We start from the raw sequence: 23,283 nt of genomic DNA, 5'->3' as shown, positions 1-23,283 counted from the left end.
CCTGTTGATCTTTAGATAAACTGCCCACAAAGTCTATATGAGTAAGGAATTTGCATTTTTAAGTAGCAGGAATAGAGGGGAATACCCGTCTCTTTTCTGTCCCCTGGTAAGTGGTTGTTAGTAACAGCTCTTAATAAAGTTTTGCAAAAGCTTTGGAGAGGGAGGTGCTGAGCTCTTCTCCCTGGGATCCAATGATAGGATGTATGGGAATGGTTCAAAGCTGCACCAGGAAAGGTTTAGAGTGGACATTAGGAAGCATTTCTTTACTAAGAGGGTGGTCAAACCCTGGAACAGGCTTTCTAGAGATGTCAATGCCCAAGCCTGCTGGTGTTTAAGAGGCATTTGGGCAATGCCCTTTATAACATGCTGTAACTTTTGGTTAGGCCTGAAGTGGTCATGCAGTTGGACTTGCGTGATCATTTCAAGTCCCTTCCAACTGAAATCACATCCTCTCCTATCCTAAAACACACAAGCTGTGTAGGAGCAGAGTCAATACAGAGGCATTCAGCCAAGCACACAAAGTAGAAGGACACCATTAGATGATCCATCCACCATTAGAGAATTTTAATGCAAAGATACAGTTGAGGTGACAGCACAGTAAAAGGCTTTGTTGAGGAAAGAGGGGTTTGGTAAAGTGGGGGGGAAGGTTTTGGAGTAGGTAACCTGTGGGCAGAGTGCATGGAAAATAAGTGCAAGGAAGTATAATCCCTGCAGTCAAGCTTACACTTGTGTGTTTGTGGGTACAGGGAAAAGATCAGAGGTTATTTACTTTCATTTTTGTGCCACATCACAATTTTTCTCTCTTCCTGTAGGGAAGTCTTGACCACTTAGATGAAGTGGCTGCACTAATAGCTGCCACCATTCACGATGTAGACCACCCAGGACGGACCAACTCTTTCCTGTGCAATGCGGGCAGTGAATTAGCTGTCCTTTACAATGATACAGCTGTATTAGAGAGTCATCACACAGCACTGGCATTTCAGCTTACAATTAAAGACAGCAAATGCAACATTTTCAAGAACATTGATAGGTGGGTCTGCTGGAGAAAGGGGAGTGTGTGTGTGTGAGTTGCTTCTTTGGTGATTTTAGTTTGGGGTGGATTGAGAGCCTACCTTCTAAACCAGGAATGTAATTTAGATAAAGACATCAATATTTAACCTCTTCCAGAATCCCATGTAGACATGATTTTTCAAAGCACCTAGATGTGCCTACCTGTGGCCCCATGCTTGCTGGCACTGCTGCATTCACATGGGATGGAAAGGGGACTAAGTGGAGGGAGCTGAAACCTCTGGGAGGGTTGGAAACACCCTGCTGCCGGGTGTGCATGTAGCCTGGGAGTTCCCATTGCATCAGCATAGCTTTGGCAGGGACAGGGTGGAGAGAAAGTGATGTGGGAGAGAAAGGGATGTGCAAGGCGATGGGGGCTGACCCCAAGAAGGTGATGAATTTGTCTAGACCTTATAACTCTTCTGGGTTTTGAAAAACCTGAGATTTGATTCCAAGCTAACATAGAGTGAGATGGAAATGTGTTGGTGCCATTCCTGGGGGTGTTGCCGTAGTGTTACAGTGTTACAATTAGGAAATTGAACTATAAATTTTTATTGACTCCAGGGGATTGTTTTCATTAGGTAAAAATAACAAAACTAATAAAAAACCAACCAAACCAAAACCAACCAACCAAAAAAATCTAGGTAATATGGGAATTCAGAGCTGGAGGAAGCCGGAGAAGCATGATACGGCCCATTCCTCCAATGCTGCTCTTCCCAAGCAGCATTCTGCAGTGCAGTCTGGGCAGGGATGAGAAAGGATAGAGCTCTGTCAGCCTTGCAAGCAGGAACTCTTTTTTGTTCCCCAGAAATCGCTACCGGACATTGCGCCAGGCCATTATTGATATGGTTCTGGCCACAGAGATGACGAAGCACTTTGAGCATGTGAACAAATTTGTGAACAGCATCAACAAGCCCATGGCCTCTGAGGAGACCAGCTCACACGTAAGTGCTGCAGGTCTTCATGCCTTCAGGCATTTCAGTGGAGTTCTTCAGAGACAACCTTCAGTGTCATTTTCATTCACTTTGTATTAATTTGCACTGTGGTAGTGGCCAAAAACCACAATGGTTTGGTGACCTCAGATCTCAAACTGAAAAAATACTTCTGTTTTCTTGTTTTCTATGTCTGGCTCTGCCCTTAGCCCATTTAAACACTTAATTTTACAAGCCTTGCCTTCAAAAGCCATCTTGTGCTCAGAAAACCTGTGGGTGGGTTCTTTTGTTCATGCAAAACTCTGCGCACGGCACCAGGTTGGCACTTATGCCTATGGTCCTGCCTCCAAACAGCAGGATTGCCTAAACCCAGGCTTGCAACTGAGGAATCTGCCCTGGCAGTTTTGTGTCAGTGTAATCTGGAGCCTTCAAGCTGTTCACCCCATTTCCATTCCTCACTGTACCAAGAAATGGCCAAACCTTTATTCCTACCAGTTATACACCCTCACATTCCATCACCAGACAGGGTACCTTTTGTAAGATGCTTCCAGGTTTCCCAGCCCAGGCCCCTTTTGATCATCTCTTGTTGCCACTTGCAGTTGAGTGCTCAGTGTCCGGAGTGCTCTCCAAGGCACTGTTACTCACCTAAGCAAATACCATCTTATCACAGCTTAGAGAAAATAGTGCTTAGAAAGACTGAAAAAAAACGTACGTCAGACCAAATTGAAGGTCATTGGTATTAAAAATAAATAAAAGTAGCTTCTGTCAGTTCTCCATAACTAGACTTTTCACACTATAGGTTGTCATTTCATGCAGGTTCTCGCTCCATAGATTGTCATGGATGCAGAAACCAGTCAGTGTTTACAACTTTGCAGACAGCATTACATCAGTTAACTGACCTGCTTCTAGGGATCGCTGAGCTCCATTCGCCCAGCAGTTTGAACTGGAAATCACAAATAGAGCTGAACTTCACAGGTTCTGTGGACACAGCAACTTCAGTCTGTGGAGGGCTCACTGGATGTGGCATTGGGTCTGAATTAGCCTGATCATCTTCAGTGTCACAAGTCCCACAGCACAGGGGACATGCTTTGGGCACTGCTGAGGGCACCTATCACTGTTTCTGCATGGCTCTCCCAGCACATCGCCTGGTGGTGTGTTTCATGGGTTTGCCCTCCAGGCATGGACTAAGCCAGGACAGCAAGGATCCCACTTTAGATCAAGGTCCAGAGGAAAGGAAGGTCCACATTAGTAGTGGAAATACCTATTCTCAGGTTTCTCTGTACTTACGTGGTGACCAGATGGCAGCTTGTTCCATTGGTTTCTAAAAAAGGCACCTGAGGTGTCACTGGGAAATGTGGCTTCTCACAGTGCTTCATTTCTTGCTCTGACAGTTTAAGCATTGTTCCAAAATGTCTTGTCAATCTACACCCCTTTAAAATGCCTTTAGTTTTCTGGCACCCCCACACTGGCCTGTGGGACTTAGATTCACAACCCTCACCGAAACCACGTGTTTCCAAGCTCTGAACATATTTCTGGGAATCTTGCTTTTATCCCATGAATGCATTTGTTCCAGCACTTCCTAAAGGGCTGTTCTTAAATACTTTTTCTTTACTCATTCTCTTTCATCTTACCAGTTTATAGCAGAGGCTATTTCAAAATGTAAAATAGTTGGAGGGCAATAAAAGTGGAGCACAGAAACACTTGTATTGCAGGCTTTTTTTTTTTTCCTGATATTAGGTTGTTCTGTTCCTCATGGTTAATGGTGGCTCTTTCCTATTTTTGGTTAACAGCTAAGGAGCAGCATTAATTTGGCATCTTTTTCAGCATGCTGAAAAGAAAATAAATTAACTGTTAAATGTGACATTAGAAGATTAATGTCTGAATTGGCAAGAGTCACTGCAGAACATCTCCCCATAAACCACAAAGAGGTTAATTTAGCCATGATGGTAAAAAGTATTCATGCTCAGTATTTCACTCCAGTTGAAACTGCAGTGAAGGGAGGCTATAACTACATATTATTTTGAGAACAGTGTTAATACCAAAGTGAGCTGAGGTAGAGGCTTTTTATTACTCAATAAGGAACATAATATACCTGGGCCCTTCTAAATTGTTCAAGACCCAGAAGATGATGCTATAGCAGACTTGCAAGCACTGCTTTGTCCCCTTCACCCATTCTCAAGAGCAGTCAATAAGCAGTTTTTTACTGCCTAGAAAGCAGAGACTCCCTGCAATTAGTCTGCCACTCCTGTGTTTTCCTACTGTTAATCTCAAAGATTATCTAAAACCTGGTCCTAGCTGATAACTAAGACCAAAAAAATCCTTAAATTTAAACAACTCAACAAGGAAGACCATTTATCACCTCACAGTTGGTAATGCGTCCCTCTGTCCTGGTCCTGTTCCAAGACGTCAAGGCTGGGATGCAGAGAAGGGTAACTCACTCTACCCAATTAAGAGCCTGTGATTGTTTTATTTCACAGACTTTGCTATTAATCATGAAAATCTCCACAACTGTCACATGTAATGGGGCTTTAATTAGTTACTTAGCAAGGCTGCAGTTCTCCTTTGCAGTTCTGCTCCAAATTCCTGGTGCTCTGTATGAAATTAGGCTTCAGGCGGGATGCCTGCTTACTGCCTACGGTGCAATGGAGCTGATAATGATGCCCTGCTCCTGCTGGCAGGGATACTGGCCACTGACTCCTGAAGCCAACTCTCTTTTTACAGAGTGAAGGCAGTGACTGTGAATGTACAGCCAATATAAAGAATTTTCCAGACAACCAGACACTGATCAAGCGCATGATGATTAAATGTGCAGATGTAGCAAATCCATGTCGCCCCCTAGAGCTGTGTATCGAATGGGCAGGGAGGATTTCAGAGGAGTATTTTGCACAGGTACGTGTATTTTTATAATGACTATTGGGTTAGGTAACAAAGCACACATCGGCAGGTCTGCTGTTCCACATGGGGTCTGCCTGGCATCACCAGAGCCAGATGTATGCTTTTTGTCCCCAGACCTTTAGTTTCATAAAGAAAAAATCACTCTAGTCAAAGTTAGCTAGTTTGCTTACCACAAAGTTTGCAGTACAAAATGGTGAAAAGGAGCTTTACGCTTTCTCCATCTAGCTAAACAAAAACTATTTGATTAGCCTTGGTGAATTTAATTGGCTGAAATTCAAGATTGTCAACATTCTCGCTTATAGTCCCAATACCTTCCCTGAAGAGAGCATGAAGATCTGCTTGATGAAGCCCTCCGCTGAACCATCAGGCTGGTCCTTTCTCTTCTAACATGGCACCTGAGCTACCATCACAGTAGGCAGATGATGTGGTAGGCCAGTACTGCAGACATGTGGGCAGTGTAAACACTTATCAAATGGGATCTCTCTGGACAGAAATGGAAGCTCAACTTCCTTTCTCAATAATCAATTTATCTACTGGTGCACAAATGCACAAGTTTCCTGAAAGTGAAACACTCTACCAGATGTTTAGTTGAACAACTGATAGATTCTTAGCCCTCTTTCAGTTGTGGCCACAGAGTTAAAGGGAATACCCTTACTTCTATTCATCTTATAACCCAACACAAGCAGAGAAAGTGGCATAAGCAAGATTCCTCTTAAAAGACAAATGGTTTGAAACAGACACTAGAGATGTGGTAAAAAAGGAGATCCCTGGGAAGGTGTCAAGAGGATGGGTCCGGATGCTTCTTGGTGGTGCCAGGCAATATGGCAAGAGGCAATGGGCATAAACTAAAATACAGGGTGTTCTACCCAAGGAAAACCTTTTTTACTGTGAGGGTGACTGGTCACTGAAATAGGCTGCCTGGAGAGGTTGTGGAGTCTCCTCCCCTGAAGGCATTCAAAGAGCTGTCTGGAGACAGTCCTGAGTAATGTGCTCTGAGTCTCCCTGCTTAAGCAGGGATGTTGGACTAGGTGACCCCTAGTGGTCTCTTCCAGCCTCAACCTTTGTGTGATCAAAGCAGCTATCTGCTAAAGAATGCGGCCATCTGCCACAACCCCACTTCCCATTTTCAGCTGAGCATTGTCTTACTAGAGCTAAAAGCAATCACAGCAGTAGAGTAACAGAGTCCCTGTTGAGACAAAATAAAGCACGTGAAACTAAGGTAGGTCACCTCAGGGGTTCTAGAGTGTGCCTCAAATCTCCTACTGCAATTCATCTTATCCCCTGGCCTTTGCTACTCCAGCATTAAAGCCAGCAAAGTTCTAGGGGCTAACTGGAGTTTTGTTTTCTTAGACTGATGAAGAGAAGAGACAGGGTCTGCCTGTTGTAATGCCAGTATTTGATAGAAACACCTGCAGCATCCCCAAGTCTCAAATTTCCTTCATTGATTATTTTATAACAGATATGTTCGATGCATGGGATGGTAAGTACTTCTGCTTTTTAATTCCTTGCTCCAAGACAGAGAATTCAACAGACTAAACCGAACAATCTCAAGCTAGCCTCGAGTCAGTTTTTTCCAGGGACAGTACCCATATATTAGTACAGCATAAGAACTAAGCAATGATGCTGGTTAAACCCAGTGCACTGCAAACAACACACTTTACGGAAGTTGAGCACTTACCAGACAATCTATGTAAAGGAGTAATGGCTTTAAACTAAGCTTTTTTTTCATCTAAAATGCTTGGTTGTTTTTTTTTTCCTTTATGTCAATGTATTTCTTCTGAGCAGCAGAAACTGAGGCCACAGTGGTTGTGTGTTAGCACAATTTAATGAAGTCATCATACATTAAGAAAGGGAGTTGCTTGTGAAAGAAACAGACTGAAAAGATCTTTCCCCTTTTAGCATTAGCTTACAGCTGAAGGAACAAGAAAAAGTAGGAGAATGACGATTTCAGATTAGGTTGGGCTGTTCTGCTTGCTCTGTACACAGTACAACTGATCCTCCTATTCATTTCAGCATTTGCACATCTGCCTGTTTTGATGCAACACTTGGCTAATAACTACAAACACTGGAAAACACTGGATGAATTAAAGTGCAAGAGTGTCAGGCTCCCATCAGAAAACAACAACTGACACTAAGCCAAGAAAATCAGACCTCTTGATCTACCAGTTTCACTGTGAATCACTTACAGACTTGGATACAAGAGGGGTGGTGTTTCCTTTGCAGTGAAATTGAGACTTTACGGCAAGAAGGAAATATTTTATTCACTCACTTCTAAGCTTCTCTGAATCCTAAAGAAAAATGTTTTCAAGAAGGCTACATAATCCACAGATTAATAAGTGCTCTTTGGAAATAACATTTTGTGGCAGAAAATGTACTTCTGAAGCTGATTTCTAATACTGAATATACATCTGTCAAATCTTGTAATTGATACAACTGTATTCACTAACACTTCATACAACTGTTTCTCAGACAAAGGGGTAATCTAGCCATCAGTAGAGTAAGAATAAGTTGACAAGTAAGTGTAAACTTCCCACTTATCTAGCATAAGCCTTCTCCAATTCTACTGATACAGTTTAGAGAGCTGAAGAATAGGTCTAAAAGAGAACATGCACAGTAGAACAATTAAACCTTGATAAACAGGACAGTAAAAAACAAACCCTGCACCACTTAACCCAAACTTCTTATTATACAGACTTTCTCTTAGAGCACTACTGTTCTTTCTTTTCCATATAAAATCTTGGTAGCAGTCAAATTCCCTTAGAATTAGTAACATAATAAAGAAAACAAGATGCTCTGTAAAACTGGTGATATCCACATGCTTCCCTGCCATCTTAGAGATGTTAACATGAAATGTTTCATCAAATTTTACACAAAAACCATTGTGGCACTTGGTCAACATCCTTCTCTATAAAGTGGTGTTTATACACATCATCAATTTTATTAAACTGATCTAAATTTTATGATAAGTCCATCTATGATACTTAATCCTAGGATGAACTTGCTGCTTTTTAAAAGAGGTTTCCAGGTTATAATTTGTAACAGCATTATAATTTGTACTGCTTTTTCCCCATAGTAAAATGTTGGTTTGTTTTGTGAGGTAAAAAGTATTTCAAAATATGTAAATAAGTTAGAAATCAAACACAGTTTTTCATTAAAGATACAAAATTTATGCTTATGCTTCCAAAGCACAAATGTGTATTTTTGTACATCTCATTTAACCCTGCACAGAACATGACTTCAAATTTTAGACTACTCTCAGACTATTCAGTTAATAAATACTAGCTGAACTGCTGATTTTTAATACCGTGCACTCAAGGCTGCAGGCGAGAGCTTCAAAGCTGTGGCTGCAGTTTAAGAAGCAGTCCACTACTCCTTAAACAGAAAGGTCTTGAGACATACTCTTTACCTCTCCTAGGCTGTATCATGAATTGAACTCAGTAAAGGTGAAAAAAAAAAACAACAAAACCAAACACAGAGTTGAGACTGCTGTGGAAGAAAAGTGACAATGACTGCTGTCTGCTACAGGTAGCTTACATAATGTGCCAACCTTTTTTGTATGTTTTGTACCAAGTTCTGAAACAAAAGGAAACATTCATAAAATGTAAGTGCAGATAAATGTATATAAGCTATATTTTTGTTAGAATTGTAACAGACCCTTACTTTTGTCATAGCTAAGGCAGGTTGCTGTGTATTAAAATGCTGCATTGTGTGTATCTGAAGAATGGTGTTTCTGGTGAAGTATGTTTATTCATTCTTTCTTATCTATTGCAACATTCTTCAATGAATTTTTAGTCACATAAGTTAAATCTGGTTTTTTATATTGTAAACTGTTTGCTTTTACTATTCCTTTGTCTAGAACTAGTGTTCTCGGTGGTTGTATCATAAGTATTCTGATTACTAAACGCTCACTGCAACTTGAATTAGAGGAAAAGATTTCAGAAGATCTAAAGCTTTGTTATCTTAATTTGTTAAATACAGCAACACTGTAAAACCACACCCATGTAAAACATTCATTATTTTTGTCACAATTCTGTCACAGGGAAGAAAATGGCAATGGTGGAAGGAACCTAAGAAATAAAATTCAGCCTCAGTTCTGGTTCACAGATTAAGGCATTGATGTGTAATCAGTATATTTGTTGCAAGAACCCGTGTTTCTTCCCACAGCCAGAGACCTAAGTAAAAAATATAGTCTGTGTGGCAGTATGTTCTTTTTAAGAGAAAAAGAAATCAGTACAGAATAACTGTCATCTGCCAGTTGTGTCAGATCTGACAGATCTTAGACTCTGACCTGTCCAGTTGATCAACAGCTGCCTCAGAGTTACAGAAGTATTAAGAGTAGGTCTGCTGGTTAACTCCATGAGGTGAACATGGAATTCTGCATTGCTGAGATGTGGAAAAAGACACTTAAAAGGACAAAGTGGAAGTAAAATTTCTAATCTGGTTACCCAAATTCTGCTCACTAGACTTTCCAACAGCAACTGACAAACTTTTATGTAAGAGGAGTGAGCTACTATAGCTTTACTGCTATGCTCAAAGTTCACCTGTAAAAGAAAGAACTGAATGTACTACTTTCAACTTAACCATTTTTAAAGGAAAAGACCTCTGGAGCTCTATTACCAATGGAGCATTATCTGAGAACAATGGCACTTCTGATAGAAATATTTATACGTGCATGTAGGACCTTTTAAGGCTGAATTACACCACTGTAAAATACAGAGCGAGTTTTTTTTACTAGACTTGTTCAGTTAAATAGCTCTGTTTCCCTACCAGATATTCACTTAAAAGCAATCACATAAAAATGAAATAGTTGTTCTCATGGTTCTCACTGTTGGGAACATAAGGTTATCATGTTTTCAACTGATACACTGCAAGCAACTTACTTCTAAGATCTTCTGAGTAGACCCAAGCACCCTCTTCTCATGGCTTTATGACAACTAAGTTCCCCAATTCCCCCCTTCCCTAGATCAAATAGTAACTTACCACTCATTATATCATCCTCACTCACACTTTCTTTCTATCAATTTTGGGGGCTTTTTTTGTTCTTCTGGTTTTTTGTTGCTTTGGTTTGGGGTTCTTTAGTTTGGAATTTTTCTTCCCATTCCTGTTTATTTTTCAGATTACTAATGCTATCTCAGACTTGAAAAAGGCATTGTGTACTTACTTAGAGGCTTTTTATTTTTAAACTCTAAAATATTACTTATACTTACAAACTTGGTGCAGATTTCTCTGCAAACTTCAGCTGAAAATTTAATATTCATCTGGCAGAAATGCTCTGCTAATACTGAACACAGCAACTGCTACTGCTTAAGAAAGTATTTTACATCCTGAAAATCCATGGTAACGCCAGTGCTTTTTATTACATACAAATTAATTTGATGAATGTTTTGTGGAAAGACTAAGCTAAGCCAATCAGATTTCATGCTAAACATGATGATGGTGCTGTATAAAATCCAGCAGTGTAGGTTAACCTGCAGTAAAATGGCAGCTACTTCAAGTTTAGGAGTAGCTTTGTCATAAAATTAAAACTTGACAAACCAGTATTGCCTAATTTTCTTTCTTGAACTTACCGTTAGTGCAGGATAACCACTTAAAATGGAAGAATTCTATCTGAGAACTGTTTCTTCGGGTTTTTTTCTCTGGATACATATCTCAGCCATGACTGACTGAAGTTTAGCTTCAAGAAAGATGTTACATCAAGCAGGAAGACTCAGTGTTTTTTAATATGCTTGCTTTCTGCACATAACACTGTGGAAAGCCCCCAGCTTCTTTACTTTTGATGCATTTAAGGACTTTCACAAATCTTAATTTTGACATCTGCCCATGATATTTTTAAACATTGGGAATAATATTAGAAACTATCTTTATCTTCAATGTTTCAAGAGAACACCATTTCTGCTGACAGAGTAAGCAAAGTAAGTTTCAACATACAAAATTCTCCTTTGAGAAGAGTAGCAGCAACTAACAATAATTCTAATATAATACATGATATTACTGGTAGTTACTGGTAGTCATTCCAAGTAGTTCAAACTTTCCTTCACACTCACATTTAACACGTACCCAGTTTACATATACATAGCCTGTACCCAAGCAATTTAAAATTTGAGCTGCAAATCACCATTTTGCGCCAATTTCTGAAACAGTGTTAAACTGCGAAGTCTAGATTCTCGTTCACCATCCTTCCACAAAATGATGAGGTGGTCAGCAGAGCACGTAGCCAGTCCCAGTTCACCAAAGTACAGGAACATCTGCAATGAGACAATTACTATTACCATGATGCTCACATGAGACTGTCAGCTTGATTAGATGTCTGGTGTACAACTGGACTAAAATACACATTTTGCCTGAACATAAGTATGCAAAATTACAATGCATACTTTCTATATGTTTGAGATGTCATAAAATCCCTACATCAAAACAACTTCTTAATGACACTTCAAACCGAAAGACCTCAGTTTAGAAAAAGCAGTAAAGCCTTACAGATAGGGAAGCTAAGGTACAGAATATTGAAGAAACTTGTTCCAAGTCAGCAGCAGTGGAGTGAGTGACTTGCATAAACTCTGATCGCCTGGTTTCTCAGGAATACAAGCCACTATCCTGTTCTCTTGTGTATACTGTCCCCTTCCCACACAACACCATGGGCTACCATCACCAGCCCTAGAAGGATCACAGAGTAAACAACTGTGACAGATATCAGCACACGCCTGGTCATACAGAGTAAGCCAGACCAGCAAGAACTGCAACACAGGAGGAAAGTACAGCAGCAGTGGAGGGATTTTGCAAGAGCAATGGAGCTGACAAGTCATGTAGTCATCCCTTACTTCAGAGGCCTCCAGAAGGCTGCCTCAAATTAGCCACTAATCACAGTTCAACAGCCAGTGGATCCAGGTCATTGATACCACTATGGCATGTTTGTAGTGTCCTGACTCTTTGGCTTATGAAGGGATGTGCCCAAGGGAGCATTCAGGCCAAGGACTGCTACAGCCTACCAGCTCTGGCAACAGCCACTTACTAGCTATGCAGTTCCAGTAGAACAGTCAGTTCAAGCCCACATCTTTGACAATCACATTTCATCACTACTCAACATTTCCAGCCTCCAGTCTGCTCAGAGTTTAAAAATGGAATTTTCCATATGTAGAACATTGCAGGAAATCATACCCACCATTATCTCAGTTACTCTGTGACCCTGTAGTATCCCACATATGCCTTCTTTACTATGCCTCTTGCTGAATTACACAGTATGTCCTCTTTCTCAGATAGCAACTTCTCTTACTGATAAAAGGGCTTCTTTCAGCAGTTTTTCAGGAAGCTGCTAGAGAAGGGCAGAAAACCTTGCAGAAATCCCTGTAGCAGAAAGATTCACCTTAGCTATTCCTGAAAAGCTTTCAGCTTTTGGAATTAGCAGTTCTGAAATCCAGTCAATCTCATGAATACTTGTGAGAACTACTCCAGAACCACACTGTTCCTCTCTACCTGCCTTTCTCCCTGCTCTTGTCAAGAAAGTGTATAGAAGTCCTCAATAAGAAAATAGTTTGTTACTCCAATAGGTTTGTCAAATAGAAAAAAGCGTGGAGAGAAAATGCCATTTAAAACAAAAACATAATTTACTAGGCAGACAGGCACAGGACATTACCTGATACCAGTTAAGACTCACAGAACAGATGGCTACAAAATTCCTGATTGTTTTATATGAGTCCTTGTTAAGATTGCAAAATTAAGATGAAATCTGGAACAAAACCACAGTTCCCAGCTGTATATTTTGCAGTCCATTAAGAAACCAAGTACCCTACATGTATGGATATATCTGCACACGCAATCGTTGGGCATCGGTGAATGCGCTCTCGTTAGAACTTTAAGTCAGTATGTATTATTGTTGTCAGACTGCACTAAATGTCCTACACAACTGATGTGTTCTCAATCTCCAGAGCCAGTCAGAAGCTGCAGTTCTTTAAGAAACACTGCCAAATTACACTAGTAAGTGATACTCACTTTTTCTTGTTCTTACTAAAGCTCACCTACCTGCACAGCTGATGAATGACCAATCAAATCACCAACCAGATCCAAGAAATATACAGGTGTATTTTCCTGCATCTTCTTAGCAGCCTGGTTTGCTTGCTTGTTTGCCCTTCCAAATCCCCACATGTTGAAAAACCCTGGAGCGGAGGACAGTAGAGATAATAGCAAAAATGAAAATGCAATTTTTTTTTCCCTCTAGCTAAAGAAAGAACTACAGGAGTCACTTAAAATCTAAAAGCAGGACATTCAGCATGGCAAAATGACAGAATCGGTCCAGCACCACATTTTTATCCCTGGATTATTCACCTTCATGGGGCAAAGAAACATAGCTAGTTTGTCTTTTGTCCTAAGTAGACTTAACTTAGCAAACATGCTGAATTACTCACCTGGATGAGACAACAGACAGATTTAACAAGATAACCAAGGCCTGCCAAAATTCATTAGCTGAACAGCAAAGGTAGATGCAGCTCAGTGATGTTTACCTTTGCTCTCTTTGTCCCCCTAAACTGTTACTTCTATAAAAAGATGAGAGAAATGAGGTACCAGTCTCTCCCTGTGTGTCCTGCACTGAGGCATTAGAGTGCTGGCATATAGATAACAAGCAAATTTCTGATCCTGAATTGCCTTTTTTTACAGTGCCCATTGGCTTTCTCCCTCAGACTTAAAACTATCAACTAAACTGGAGTGTACATATTGTACTCCACATGTTCTATTTAGATAGCAAGAAAACATATGTCTGTACCACAGCCTCTAGGAGAACTGTGGAATAATACTGGCAGAAGTAAGAAAGATGGGCTCTGTATACAATGCATATCAGACTTTCTTACTGACCCTTCCCTCAGTCCCATCAGCACACAAAACGTGTGCTAGACCATGGTCCTGGTGCAAGGGGGATAACTGGAGAATTTAACAACTACTCAAGGGATTCTTAGAACATAAAAATAAGAGCAAATCAACAGCACTCCACCTACCTTACCATTACATATGTTTTTCTCAAATGCCTCCAATCACAGACATTGTAAATTTCCAACATGAAACCAAACACTACTTGTCACAACAACAAAGAGAACTGTAGATTAGCTGCCACCAGCAATACTGAAGACAGAAGGTTACTGAAAGAGTCTTTCTAAATCAACCCAGGCAGCAAAACAGCATTTAAAAAAATAAAATTTAAAAAGCAGACAGGTAGGCAAGATACACCAAGAAAATTATTCACACCTTGAATTAAAAAAAAAAAAAGTCCTACAAGATAGATTAACAGCTCATTACTGTTCCCAGTTCATGATACTAACTATCTCATCCGGAGCACCAGTCCAAGACCACAGCACAGGGAAGCTGCTGGCCTGGTCAAAAAGCAGCAAGCACTACACAGGCAGTGTCTGTACTTGGCAGAAAACACTTCCTAAAATATCTACAACTAGCCCTGAGAACCGAGCTGCCCAAAGTTAGGATGTAAACGATGTTAGATACAGCTCAAAGTGAGTCCCAGTGTAATTCCAAGTTCAAGGAGGAGATGTGAAAAACACATTTTTCAGTGCCAGCTGCTCATCTCCAAGCTTTTCTTTGGCTTTCTTCGCAAGGTCCTGCAACTATTTACTCCAGCATGAAAAAGGGTCCAGCACAATTAAGTGCAAGAAGTGGATGAGGGCTTGTCACGAGAGGTCATAATTTTTGTTAAATCAGCTGATACAACTGTAAAGTCTGAATAAACTTTACGGCATAGAACTGCTTCAGCTGGACTTTCTAGCTTCCCATATCAGATCCTGGAAGGCTTGTACACCTATGTCTTTATTCAGTTTCTCACCCACATCTATTACCAGTTGGTTGAATACAAAAGACATCATCTCTTCTTACAAAGCCTGTAAGCCTCTCTACTACTGTAAAGTGAACATCAGCTTGCTCAGTATCCTTTTTAAATGTTCTTTTCACCCCACGCTAAACAAACCTGTTGGAACTGCTTCAGCTGGCAGCTGCTGCTTTTCTCGGAGCTCCCAAATGCGCACACTGCCATCTTCTGAACAGGAGATCAGCTGCCTGTAAAAACAGTTGTTAAGCAAGACTAACATGGATACTTATCTGCACAAGTCACCTCGTGATATTTCTATAGAAGAAATAGCAAGTGCCTCAGCGTCTACACAAGTTTGCTAGAACTCTCAAATGTAGCAGGACATCCAGGTGTTCCATACAAAACAAGGTGCATTTTTATCAGGACAAAATATAGTGGACTTGCAAAATAGGTAGAAAAAAATTACACATTTTCAATTCCATTTTAAAATCATAGTGCTCTGTAAAACAACAGATAGTAAGTCTAGAATCTGCAAACACAGTTCCACTAATGCCTTCCATAAGCTTACTTTCCTTAAGAACTTTTTTTTTCTTATGGGAAAGTAACAAAAAAAACATACTTCTTTTCATTACGTATTTAGAACAGTTTAGAACAGCACATGGATTTGCAAGGCCCTAAATTTTACTTTCTGACAGGCTTTTTCTCCATTGAAGAAGACTATAAAGGGATCTAACAACACAACTATGAGATACATATAATGTAGCAAAATGTCCAACTTGGCTGTCAAAATAAGTTCCAGCTAGAAATTTAACTGGACAAATGCTGGAAGTTATTATTTTTTGTTTAAAAAAATTTCAACTGTTACAAAATATTTAGTGAAAAATATTTACCGAACAGCCATAGGCCTTTGCTTTATAGAAGCAAAATGCTATTAAGCTGTATTTTCTCAGTGTAGACAAAAGTGCTTTATCAGGTCTGATTTTGAAAATAATCATTTTAATCTAAGCCTGTGCATTAATAAGCATACTATAGTTTTTTCACACTGAATTACAATGCTGTAGTTTCAAAAATCAGATCAACAAGCTCCATCTAATACAGGCAGATCAAACTAAAGATCATGTCCCGGCCCCAGAAATCAGATGTGGCTTTGCAGACTGACTCTAGCCACCCTTCCAAGTTCTGCATTTCTTTACTGCATTAACAAAATGTACCATGACTTGTACCTGTTTGGAATCTTCTTAATGTGCAGTACAGAAGAGTCATGAGCAGTTCTTTGGCAAGCAATCACACGCTTCATTTGAAGATTATATACGTATATGCCTTTCCCAACAGCAGCAAACACACACTGGAAAGAAAATTCAATGGAACAACTTGCAGAAACAGATACTGAAAGATCACTCTGCGTGCAATGGATTTCCAGCAGTACTATGACATCATCTGGCCTGCATTATCCAGCTTGTTTTTCTCCTTGTGTTACTGCTTTATCCCAAATGTATGGAATCAGCAAGTAACAGGGAAAAAAACTCGATTTTTTTAAGAAATGAGAGACATGTTCCTATAGTCTAAATAGTTGTTTCATTCCTATATTTTCATCCTGTACTTTACAGTCTAAGCAGAAACACAACACATTTCTGCAATTAAATATTTATGTTCTTACACTAAAATAATACCCTGTATTTTGACAAATTCTCGTTTTATCAAGAAAGACAGAATACTGGAAGCTGTTCTGCATTTTTGCCTTATTTTTGTTAAACTTAACTGAAGCTGTAAAAAACAAGTCTTGCTTAAACATTTGGGTTCTACAGAGTGTAGAAAAGGAATTCTCTCACAGAAAGGTATTACTCAACACTGCAAATACTTGGAACCATTTTACATTCAATGCTCTTCAGAAAAAGTGCAGGGATTCTGTTTCATAGCCATCATGGCCTTAAGAAACCACAAACAGCTCACAGATCATTGGACTCAGATCTTCTCATGTTTTGGACAACTGCATGTACATACACACAATAAATATTTGGTACTAAACAGAGGACTGCAAAATACTTCCATTCAGTACATATTTCGATTTTGAATCTACCCTGTTTAGGGGATAGTATGCTGAATCATTTCCCTGCATGGCCTGCTTCCATCTACACAGCCTAAACATTACTGTCTCATAAGCAGTCAACATTCAGTAAAACTGGTAAGCCAGTGTCTTTGACTAAAATTCCATATATTTATATGTATTCAACCATGTTTTGACACTTCTCAAAACTCTGTCCAGGTTTTTGTTGCATTTTAGTTTTAGCTGTTTTTCTGGGGTTTGGTTGTTTTTTTTTTGGGGGGGGGGCAGAGGAGGATTGTTTTGGCTTTTGCCTCACTAGGGTTCTGTTTGGATTTTTATTTCTTATGCACATGTGTGGTGGGAGCTCAAATAGCTCTGAAACTAAGCTTAGATTTCTGATAGCACTCTACTAAATCAAGCAAAAATACTATGCCCATTATTATTATTTTCCTGGTTTTGTGCTGTGCTCAATCCAATGGCCTTCCACACCACTTTGCTACTCATGTATCTCAGCCTTTTCTCCCTTACAGTCTTCTGCCTTAGGACAGGCTCCTGAATTCCATACAGCCCCTACAGCTTTGTAAGATGCTCTTCACAAACCACTCTTCTCCCCCCTCCCCTTTTTTTTTTTAAACCCAAGCCCCAGCAAAACTCTGGTCATTTCAAACCCAATGAAGCATAAATTTTACATCTATCTTGACAGGTAAGTTAAATAAACACACATACACACACACACACATATCAGGACAGCAGGTGCACTCCTTAGCATGGTTTCCTAGTATTGTCAAACTTTTACCATCCCATTTGCCTCTGACGATGTTTTGCCTACAAGCTCAGTGTCAAACTGGACATCTTCTTCAGTTACTTAAGTACCAAGCTGCCTACAAAGTTCCCAACAGAGGAAATACCAATTTTATCTTTTAAATATGAAGAACAGTGTTCTACTTTTAGATAGCAGGTAACAAAGTAATTTATTATAGAAACTGGTAAAGAAATGTATTCCTATGTAGGAACTTTACAACACAGACAGCTCCACCCTAAAAGCACCTTCTATTTCAGGATGTTATGCTACAACTACCTTTTCCTCTCATGATTCAAAAGTATCATAATAAATAAATAAATAATATTCTGCAGCAATTTGTTTAGTTCACTTCCATAAAAGGAAGAAAATCCTCAGCAGCCTTGGATTCCACATTCAATGTTTTAACTGCTTCTGAACTTCCCAAAATTCTTTCCCCCTCCCTTTAAAACCCATCCATGTAGCTTTCAAGCAGGGATTGAGAATATTTTGAAGACAAATTTCAGAACTTCTTCTGAACAGGACTGGCTTTTGCTCCTTCTAGAACTAAGGCACCCACAACAAAACCACAGACAAGTACATCTTTCACACACATACACAGACACACAAACACACCAATGTTTCTCTCTCCAGTGTTTCAGGAATGCTCTTTTCACAGACAAATGCATCAGGTAACTATTTGGACCTCAGCCTGCATTCAGGATTTTCCACAGCTTTTATTTTGTTACAGTTTGTGTTTTTGAATTCATTTCCATGAATCCCTTTTCTTGCACATTTGAAATAAACCTCTCGTATTAAAACAAATGAAATGAAAACACAAAACACTTGACCTCCTGTGGTAAAGTCACGGTCATGCCACCTCCTTTGAAGTAGTTCACTGTTTAAAGCTTTTTACCTCCTCATCAGATGTTAAGTGTTGTACTGAAGTTTCATTTGGGCTTTGAGATAACTTTATTTCTGGCTGTATATCTGGATGAACAGAGGAGTCCCAGAAGTTGCACTCAGATGCCTGCTTTGTCCAGTCAAGTGCATCCCAAACTATTAACTCACCAACATGAGAACCTGTCACAAAAGTAAAGTCTAGAGGGGAAAAAAAAAACACATACATACAAATCACATTCTATTAAAAAAAAAAAAACAAAACAACCAACCATCTCACATAAAATTACAATCCTAAAAAGCTAAAAAAGCCTATTTTAGAGTGAAGCTATGTAGAATGTGCAGTATGTAACTCACAAAAAACTCTCCCTTTGACTGAACATTCATTTGATTACCTAGCATATCTCAGATGAGCAAAAGGAGATGAGCTCTCTCTTGTAGAATTAAAACTAACAAGGAAAACATCCACCAGTCACAGCCCACAGTTCAGTATAGCAAAAGCAAGGAAACCTGTCGAATGTCCAAGTATTTGAAGTTCATTTGTTGCCTATATACAAAACCCTTCTATTCCTTGCACAAGGAGGTGTATGAGCACCCCTCAGACAAAACAAAGTATGTCTCTGCCATAAATTTAAATACTGATGAAAAACTAAATGGAGAGTTAATGTCAAGACTGAAGCAGCTGCTCATGAACTGGAACTGCTCATGAAAGGAACTGCTTCAACAATATTTAACACAGTTAGCGTTTTGTGTTTTTAAGGCCAATACTGTTTCCCCTTCATAATCATAAGAGAAAATAACTGCAATGTATATACACTCTCTATCACATCAGAAATAGCTTGTTTTGGGCTCTGGGGATGCTCCACAAAAAGAAAAAAACACAGGGAAGAACAAAGTACAAACGTTTATAGCTGTAGTAGAGTAGACAAATTTCAGGTGGTAGCTCAGTACTGCCCTAACAAGCAGCAGAGATTGCATCACCTTCCAGGGCCTCTAAATAATGGATCTATATGCAGGTACACAGCTGCACACCCTGAACTTTCAGCTACCTTGGGACTACAACTGCAAAGGATGTGGCATTGTATATTCCGTTTTAAGAACCAAAAGAAATGAGAAAAAAAAATACATTTTAAAGTTTCCCAACAGGAAGAAGAGTTCTCACCAATGACACTGCCTCTTTTGTGCCCCTTTGACATCATAACCTACCTGATTTTATTTCACTGTTAATCCATAAATAAAGTCATTATATTTTCACATTCCACTACTGTTTCAGCTACACAGAAAGGTACATCTACTAGCTACGAAGTTTCCCTCCAGTTAAAAGTTTGGTCCATAGTTGAAATATCCCACTGGTAACTAAGAAAACTAGTTACATTATAAACGACTCTTACCATTGACACTGACTAGTGACAAAATGTTATCCTGATGGTCAACAAGGCGTTTTACTTCAAGGACATTCCAACCCTCAGACCCACCATTACAAGCAATCAACCTAAAAATTACTTAAAAGACAGAGAAATAAGTTGTTTAAACGAGTTTTATCATTTTGAATAAAATGTAGCTATGCTTAAATGAAACACATTTTTTAAAAAGACACAAAAACATAAGTGAGACAGTATAAGATGTGCAAAGCCACTTACGTCCATTCATAACACCAAAAACATTTGAATAAATTATTTCAGTGTTATTATTAAGGCCTCTTACTACCACAACTGTGGGCTAAAAACTCTTCAGTCTACTAACACTGAAATTCAGATAATCTGTCTACATCTGAAGTTGCAGAAAGTAGAAGTGAAAAGTATAAACATCTTTACTGATAAGTAAACTAAAAGCAAAACATACTTCTTGATGGTTCATCTGACTTATGATGCAATATTCTCTAGTAAGGCCGTAAAGATCACCAGGAATTAAGACTTTATTTTAACCCATCTTGGAATTTCTTTTATATCTCAAGGGCACTGCAGAACTGTGGGAAGTTCAGAAGGAAGTCAACATTGCACACCAATGTCTAAATACAAGAAGACTATTTGCTCCCAATTTTTTAGCTAAGTGTTTAATCATATTGAGCAAAGTCTGTTTTGTTGATTCAGTGCTCTACTTTCAGTCCTGGATTTTTTTATAAAACATATAAAACAAAAGACTCTATCAACAGCTAGCTGATGATTTACAGTTTGCACAGACAGAAAACCCTGTCCTCAACTGAGCAATAGAAACTGTCACATTGTCTCATTATAGCTTTGGACAGTATCACAAGATTGGCAATATCTCACATTCCTGATGTTACGATAACAAGGCTCTAGAGAAGCCTAGTATCTGACAACTCAGGTAATGAGATCCTGACCTTCTCCAGGACAAATGTAGACCACCACAAGCAGATCTGGATCACAGAATCACAGAATCATCACAGAATCCCGAGGGTTGGAATAAGAGTAATAACAATAACAAAGAATATAGGAAAGTTTTGTCATGCAAAATTCCTGAATGAGATCAGCATTGTCTGACTGTCAAATAACAGAAAAAGGAAGAAGGCTGTTAATCGCACCCTAATACCATACACTACTCCTATACAATTCCAGCAGCATGCTCTTTACACATACCTCTGATAAGCAGCTGTTATAGAAGTATATGAACATTTAACAAAATGCAAACATACTCACTTAGCTCTTTGCCAACAGCTGCCGCAACACAATTTTTAGGCAATTCAGCCAAAGCAGTAATACCTTTGAAAAAAATACAGGAGATAAGGGAGAAAAGGATATTCATTGACCATAATAAAACACAGCAAACTGTTAATTCCGTATTAATAAAGTTGTTCATAATCTTCCTTCCATTTACAAGGTATTATAAAAATAAAAGCATATTGTCTAAAGTGAAAGTTGAACAGCATTAGAAATAAACAGATTACCTCAGATGGAGACAGTCAGGAGTTTTGGTCCTGAATCCAGGAGAATTCTGAATGTCAAACTTGAAGCTGAGGATCAGTAATCTTTTTACTTTAAATACAGTTACGATATTTATGCCCTAATGCTGGACAGTATTAAGGGTAATTATTTAGACTCTCAACACATGCAGTACTGAAGTTTCTAGATACTGCTACTACCACATTATGCATGACACTAGAATACTGTGTAGAGGCAGCTGAAGAATATGTCACAAGATAATAGTCCAGCTTACTGCTACTGTGCCTTCATCCTGCACAGAATTCCCTCAGTTTGTGCTGCCACACCATTAAAGCAAAATTCCCCAGTGTCTCTTTCCCCACAAGGGAAGCAAGAAATTAGGAGGGAAGAGAGGGTGCATGCTGTACATCTTATTGATCACTTGTACAACAGTTTCAGCAGCACCTCATGCAAAGCACTACAGTGCCACTTCCACCTGGTATTTGGCATGGTATTTCACATTGACCTAAAAGAAGCATTAATATACTCAAAGATTAAGAAGGTTTTGACTACCACGACTCCATTCTATGACAAAAATATGAAAAATATTGGTTCCAACTTTGAATTTTATTCACAGCTTCACAGGTATCTTTGTAAAGTATGCTAATAACATGCAACAATTTTCTCTGCATGGACAGATAATATATAAGCTTATTAATAGAAAAGTGTGACTGACATTGAGATCTGATTACATTTACTGTATTTGTATCAAAACCTGCACTATGTATATCAAAAGTATTAATTCTTAATAATAAAAAGAAATCTTTACTGCTTTACTACTAGAAAACTTTACTTGGGAATAATAAAACTCCCACTTGCTCACAGAGAAATGTAGCCAAAGCATCTAGTCCACATTAGAGCAAACATGTACAAATCAGCATCCAAGGTCTAAGCCTGTAAGTCCAAGTTAACTACATTTATTGATGTCTGACATATTCTAAAATTCACACAGCACAGAAGACTAAAAGCAGCCTTAATTCTGAAATTATTAAGTCTGACATTTAAAAAATAGAGTGGCTTTAACACATAATGTTATCATTAGAATTAAAGAGAATTTGCTAAGTTGGTTTTGCATCATTATACAGATCCATTTTACTTGCACTTTAACAGCTATAATGAGTCATTTAAATTTTACCTGCATCAGTAAGATGACTGGTCTTACACAAGAGATCTAATTTTCGGTTCCAAACACACAGATCACTCCCTCCAGACAACCATACATTCAGTCTTTGAAGAACTGTCAAACACTGCAGAACAAGAATCAGATATATATCCTCTGCAAAAGTTCTACAGGGAATTTCTCAGTGAAATGATCATGAGCTTTAGCTAGATAACGCTGTAAGTACTATAATATACAGTATTAAGGTGTCACTTTTGTGAGAAATAAAGATTGAATTGAATACTATATGTTACATTTTTCTATCAAAAATGCAAAAATTTATTTTTTCTTTTTTATACTATTAACATTCAAGAATTAGTTTGACTAATTCGTTTGCCTTTTTGAACACAGTAACAAAAACAAGCCATAAAGTGACCTTTGTTCTACATCCTTTCAAAAAAGAAAACCAAGATATTACGAATTCCAAAAACAAATCCAGAATTGTGCTCACTTCTCAGCCACCCATTATGTACCTGTTCTTATACCAAACACTCATGTTCATTTTAACACACCTGCCCATATGGTCCATAAGCCACACATAAAAGGTTCTTATATACAAGAAAACAGCAGACAAACCTAGGTTTTCCTTAACTTACCTTGACAGTAGAATGGAAACATGACACTTTCTGAACCTGTCTGCCACTACTGCAATCCCAAACCTGACTTTATTCAATAAGGAAACTGAAAGGTTTTCAATATAATATAACTGCTGTGTTTGTAACTATATAGGGAAATAGGTATGGAGAATGTCAGTCTTTTAAATACTGATTGTGTTTTCAAATTTGTCCAA

At 38.8% G+C, this 23,283-nt stretch overlaps 2 protein-coding genes across 3 annotated transcripts in view; one reads left to right on the top strand and one right to left on the bottom strand.

The window, feature by feature from the left end:
- Positions 1–7,214, top strand: part of PDE8B (phosphodiesterase 8B) — a 74,333-nt gene extending 67,119 nt beyond the window's left edge. For both annotated transcript variants that reach the window (XM_034072546.1, XM_034072545.1), the window contains exons 18-22: positions 813–1,030; positions 1,856–1,991; positions 4,701–4,868; positions 6,225–6,354; positions 6,888–7,214. In XM_034072546.1, coding sequence (XP_033928437.1) covers positions 813–1,030; positions 1,856–1,991; positions 4,701–4,868; positions 6,225–6,354; positions 6,888–7,003 — 768 coding nt within the window. In that variant the 3' untranslated portion in view covers positions 7,004–7,214. The remainder of the gene's footprint in view (positions 1–812; positions 1,031–1,855; positions 1,992–4,700; positions 4,869–6,224; positions 6,355–6,887) is intronic.
- The window catches only part of WDR41 (WD repeat domain 41), a 28,017-nt gene continuing 11,414 nt past the window's right edge, over positions 6,681–23,283 (bottom strand). The window contains exons 5-13 of the mRNA XM_005142004.4: positions 23,090–23,152; positions 22,470–22,581; positions 21,053–21,115; positions 19,787–19,897; positions 18,412–18,596; positions 15,897–16,018; positions 14,833–14,921; positions 12,891–13,024; positions 6,681–11,119 (exon numbers count right to left, since the gene is read on the bottom strand). Coding sequence (XP_005142061.2) covers positions 10,967–11,119; positions 12,891–13,024; positions 14,833–14,921; positions 15,897–16,018; positions 18,412–18,596; positions 19,787–19,897; positions 21,053–21,115; positions 22,470–22,581; positions 23,090–23,152 — 1,032 coding nt within the window. The 3' untranslated portion in view covers positions 6,681–10,966. The remainder of the gene's footprint in view (positions 11,120–12,890; positions 13,025–14,832; positions 14,922–15,896; positions 16,019–18,411; positions 18,597–19,786; positions 19,898–21,052; positions 21,116–22,469; positions 22,582–23,089; positions 23,153–23,283) is intronic.

This window comes from Melopsittacus undulatus, chromosome Z, assembly GCF_012275295.1.
Source record: "Melopsittacus undulatus isolate bMelUnd1 chromosome Z, bMelUnd1.mat.Z, whole genome shotgun sequence".
Taxonomy (NCBI): Eukaryota; Metazoa; Chordata; class Aves; order Psittaciformes; family Psittaculidae; genus Melopsittacus; species Melopsittacus undulatus.
Note: the sequence above shows the minus strand (reverse complement) of the source record. Positions and strands in the feature narration are given on the sequence as shown.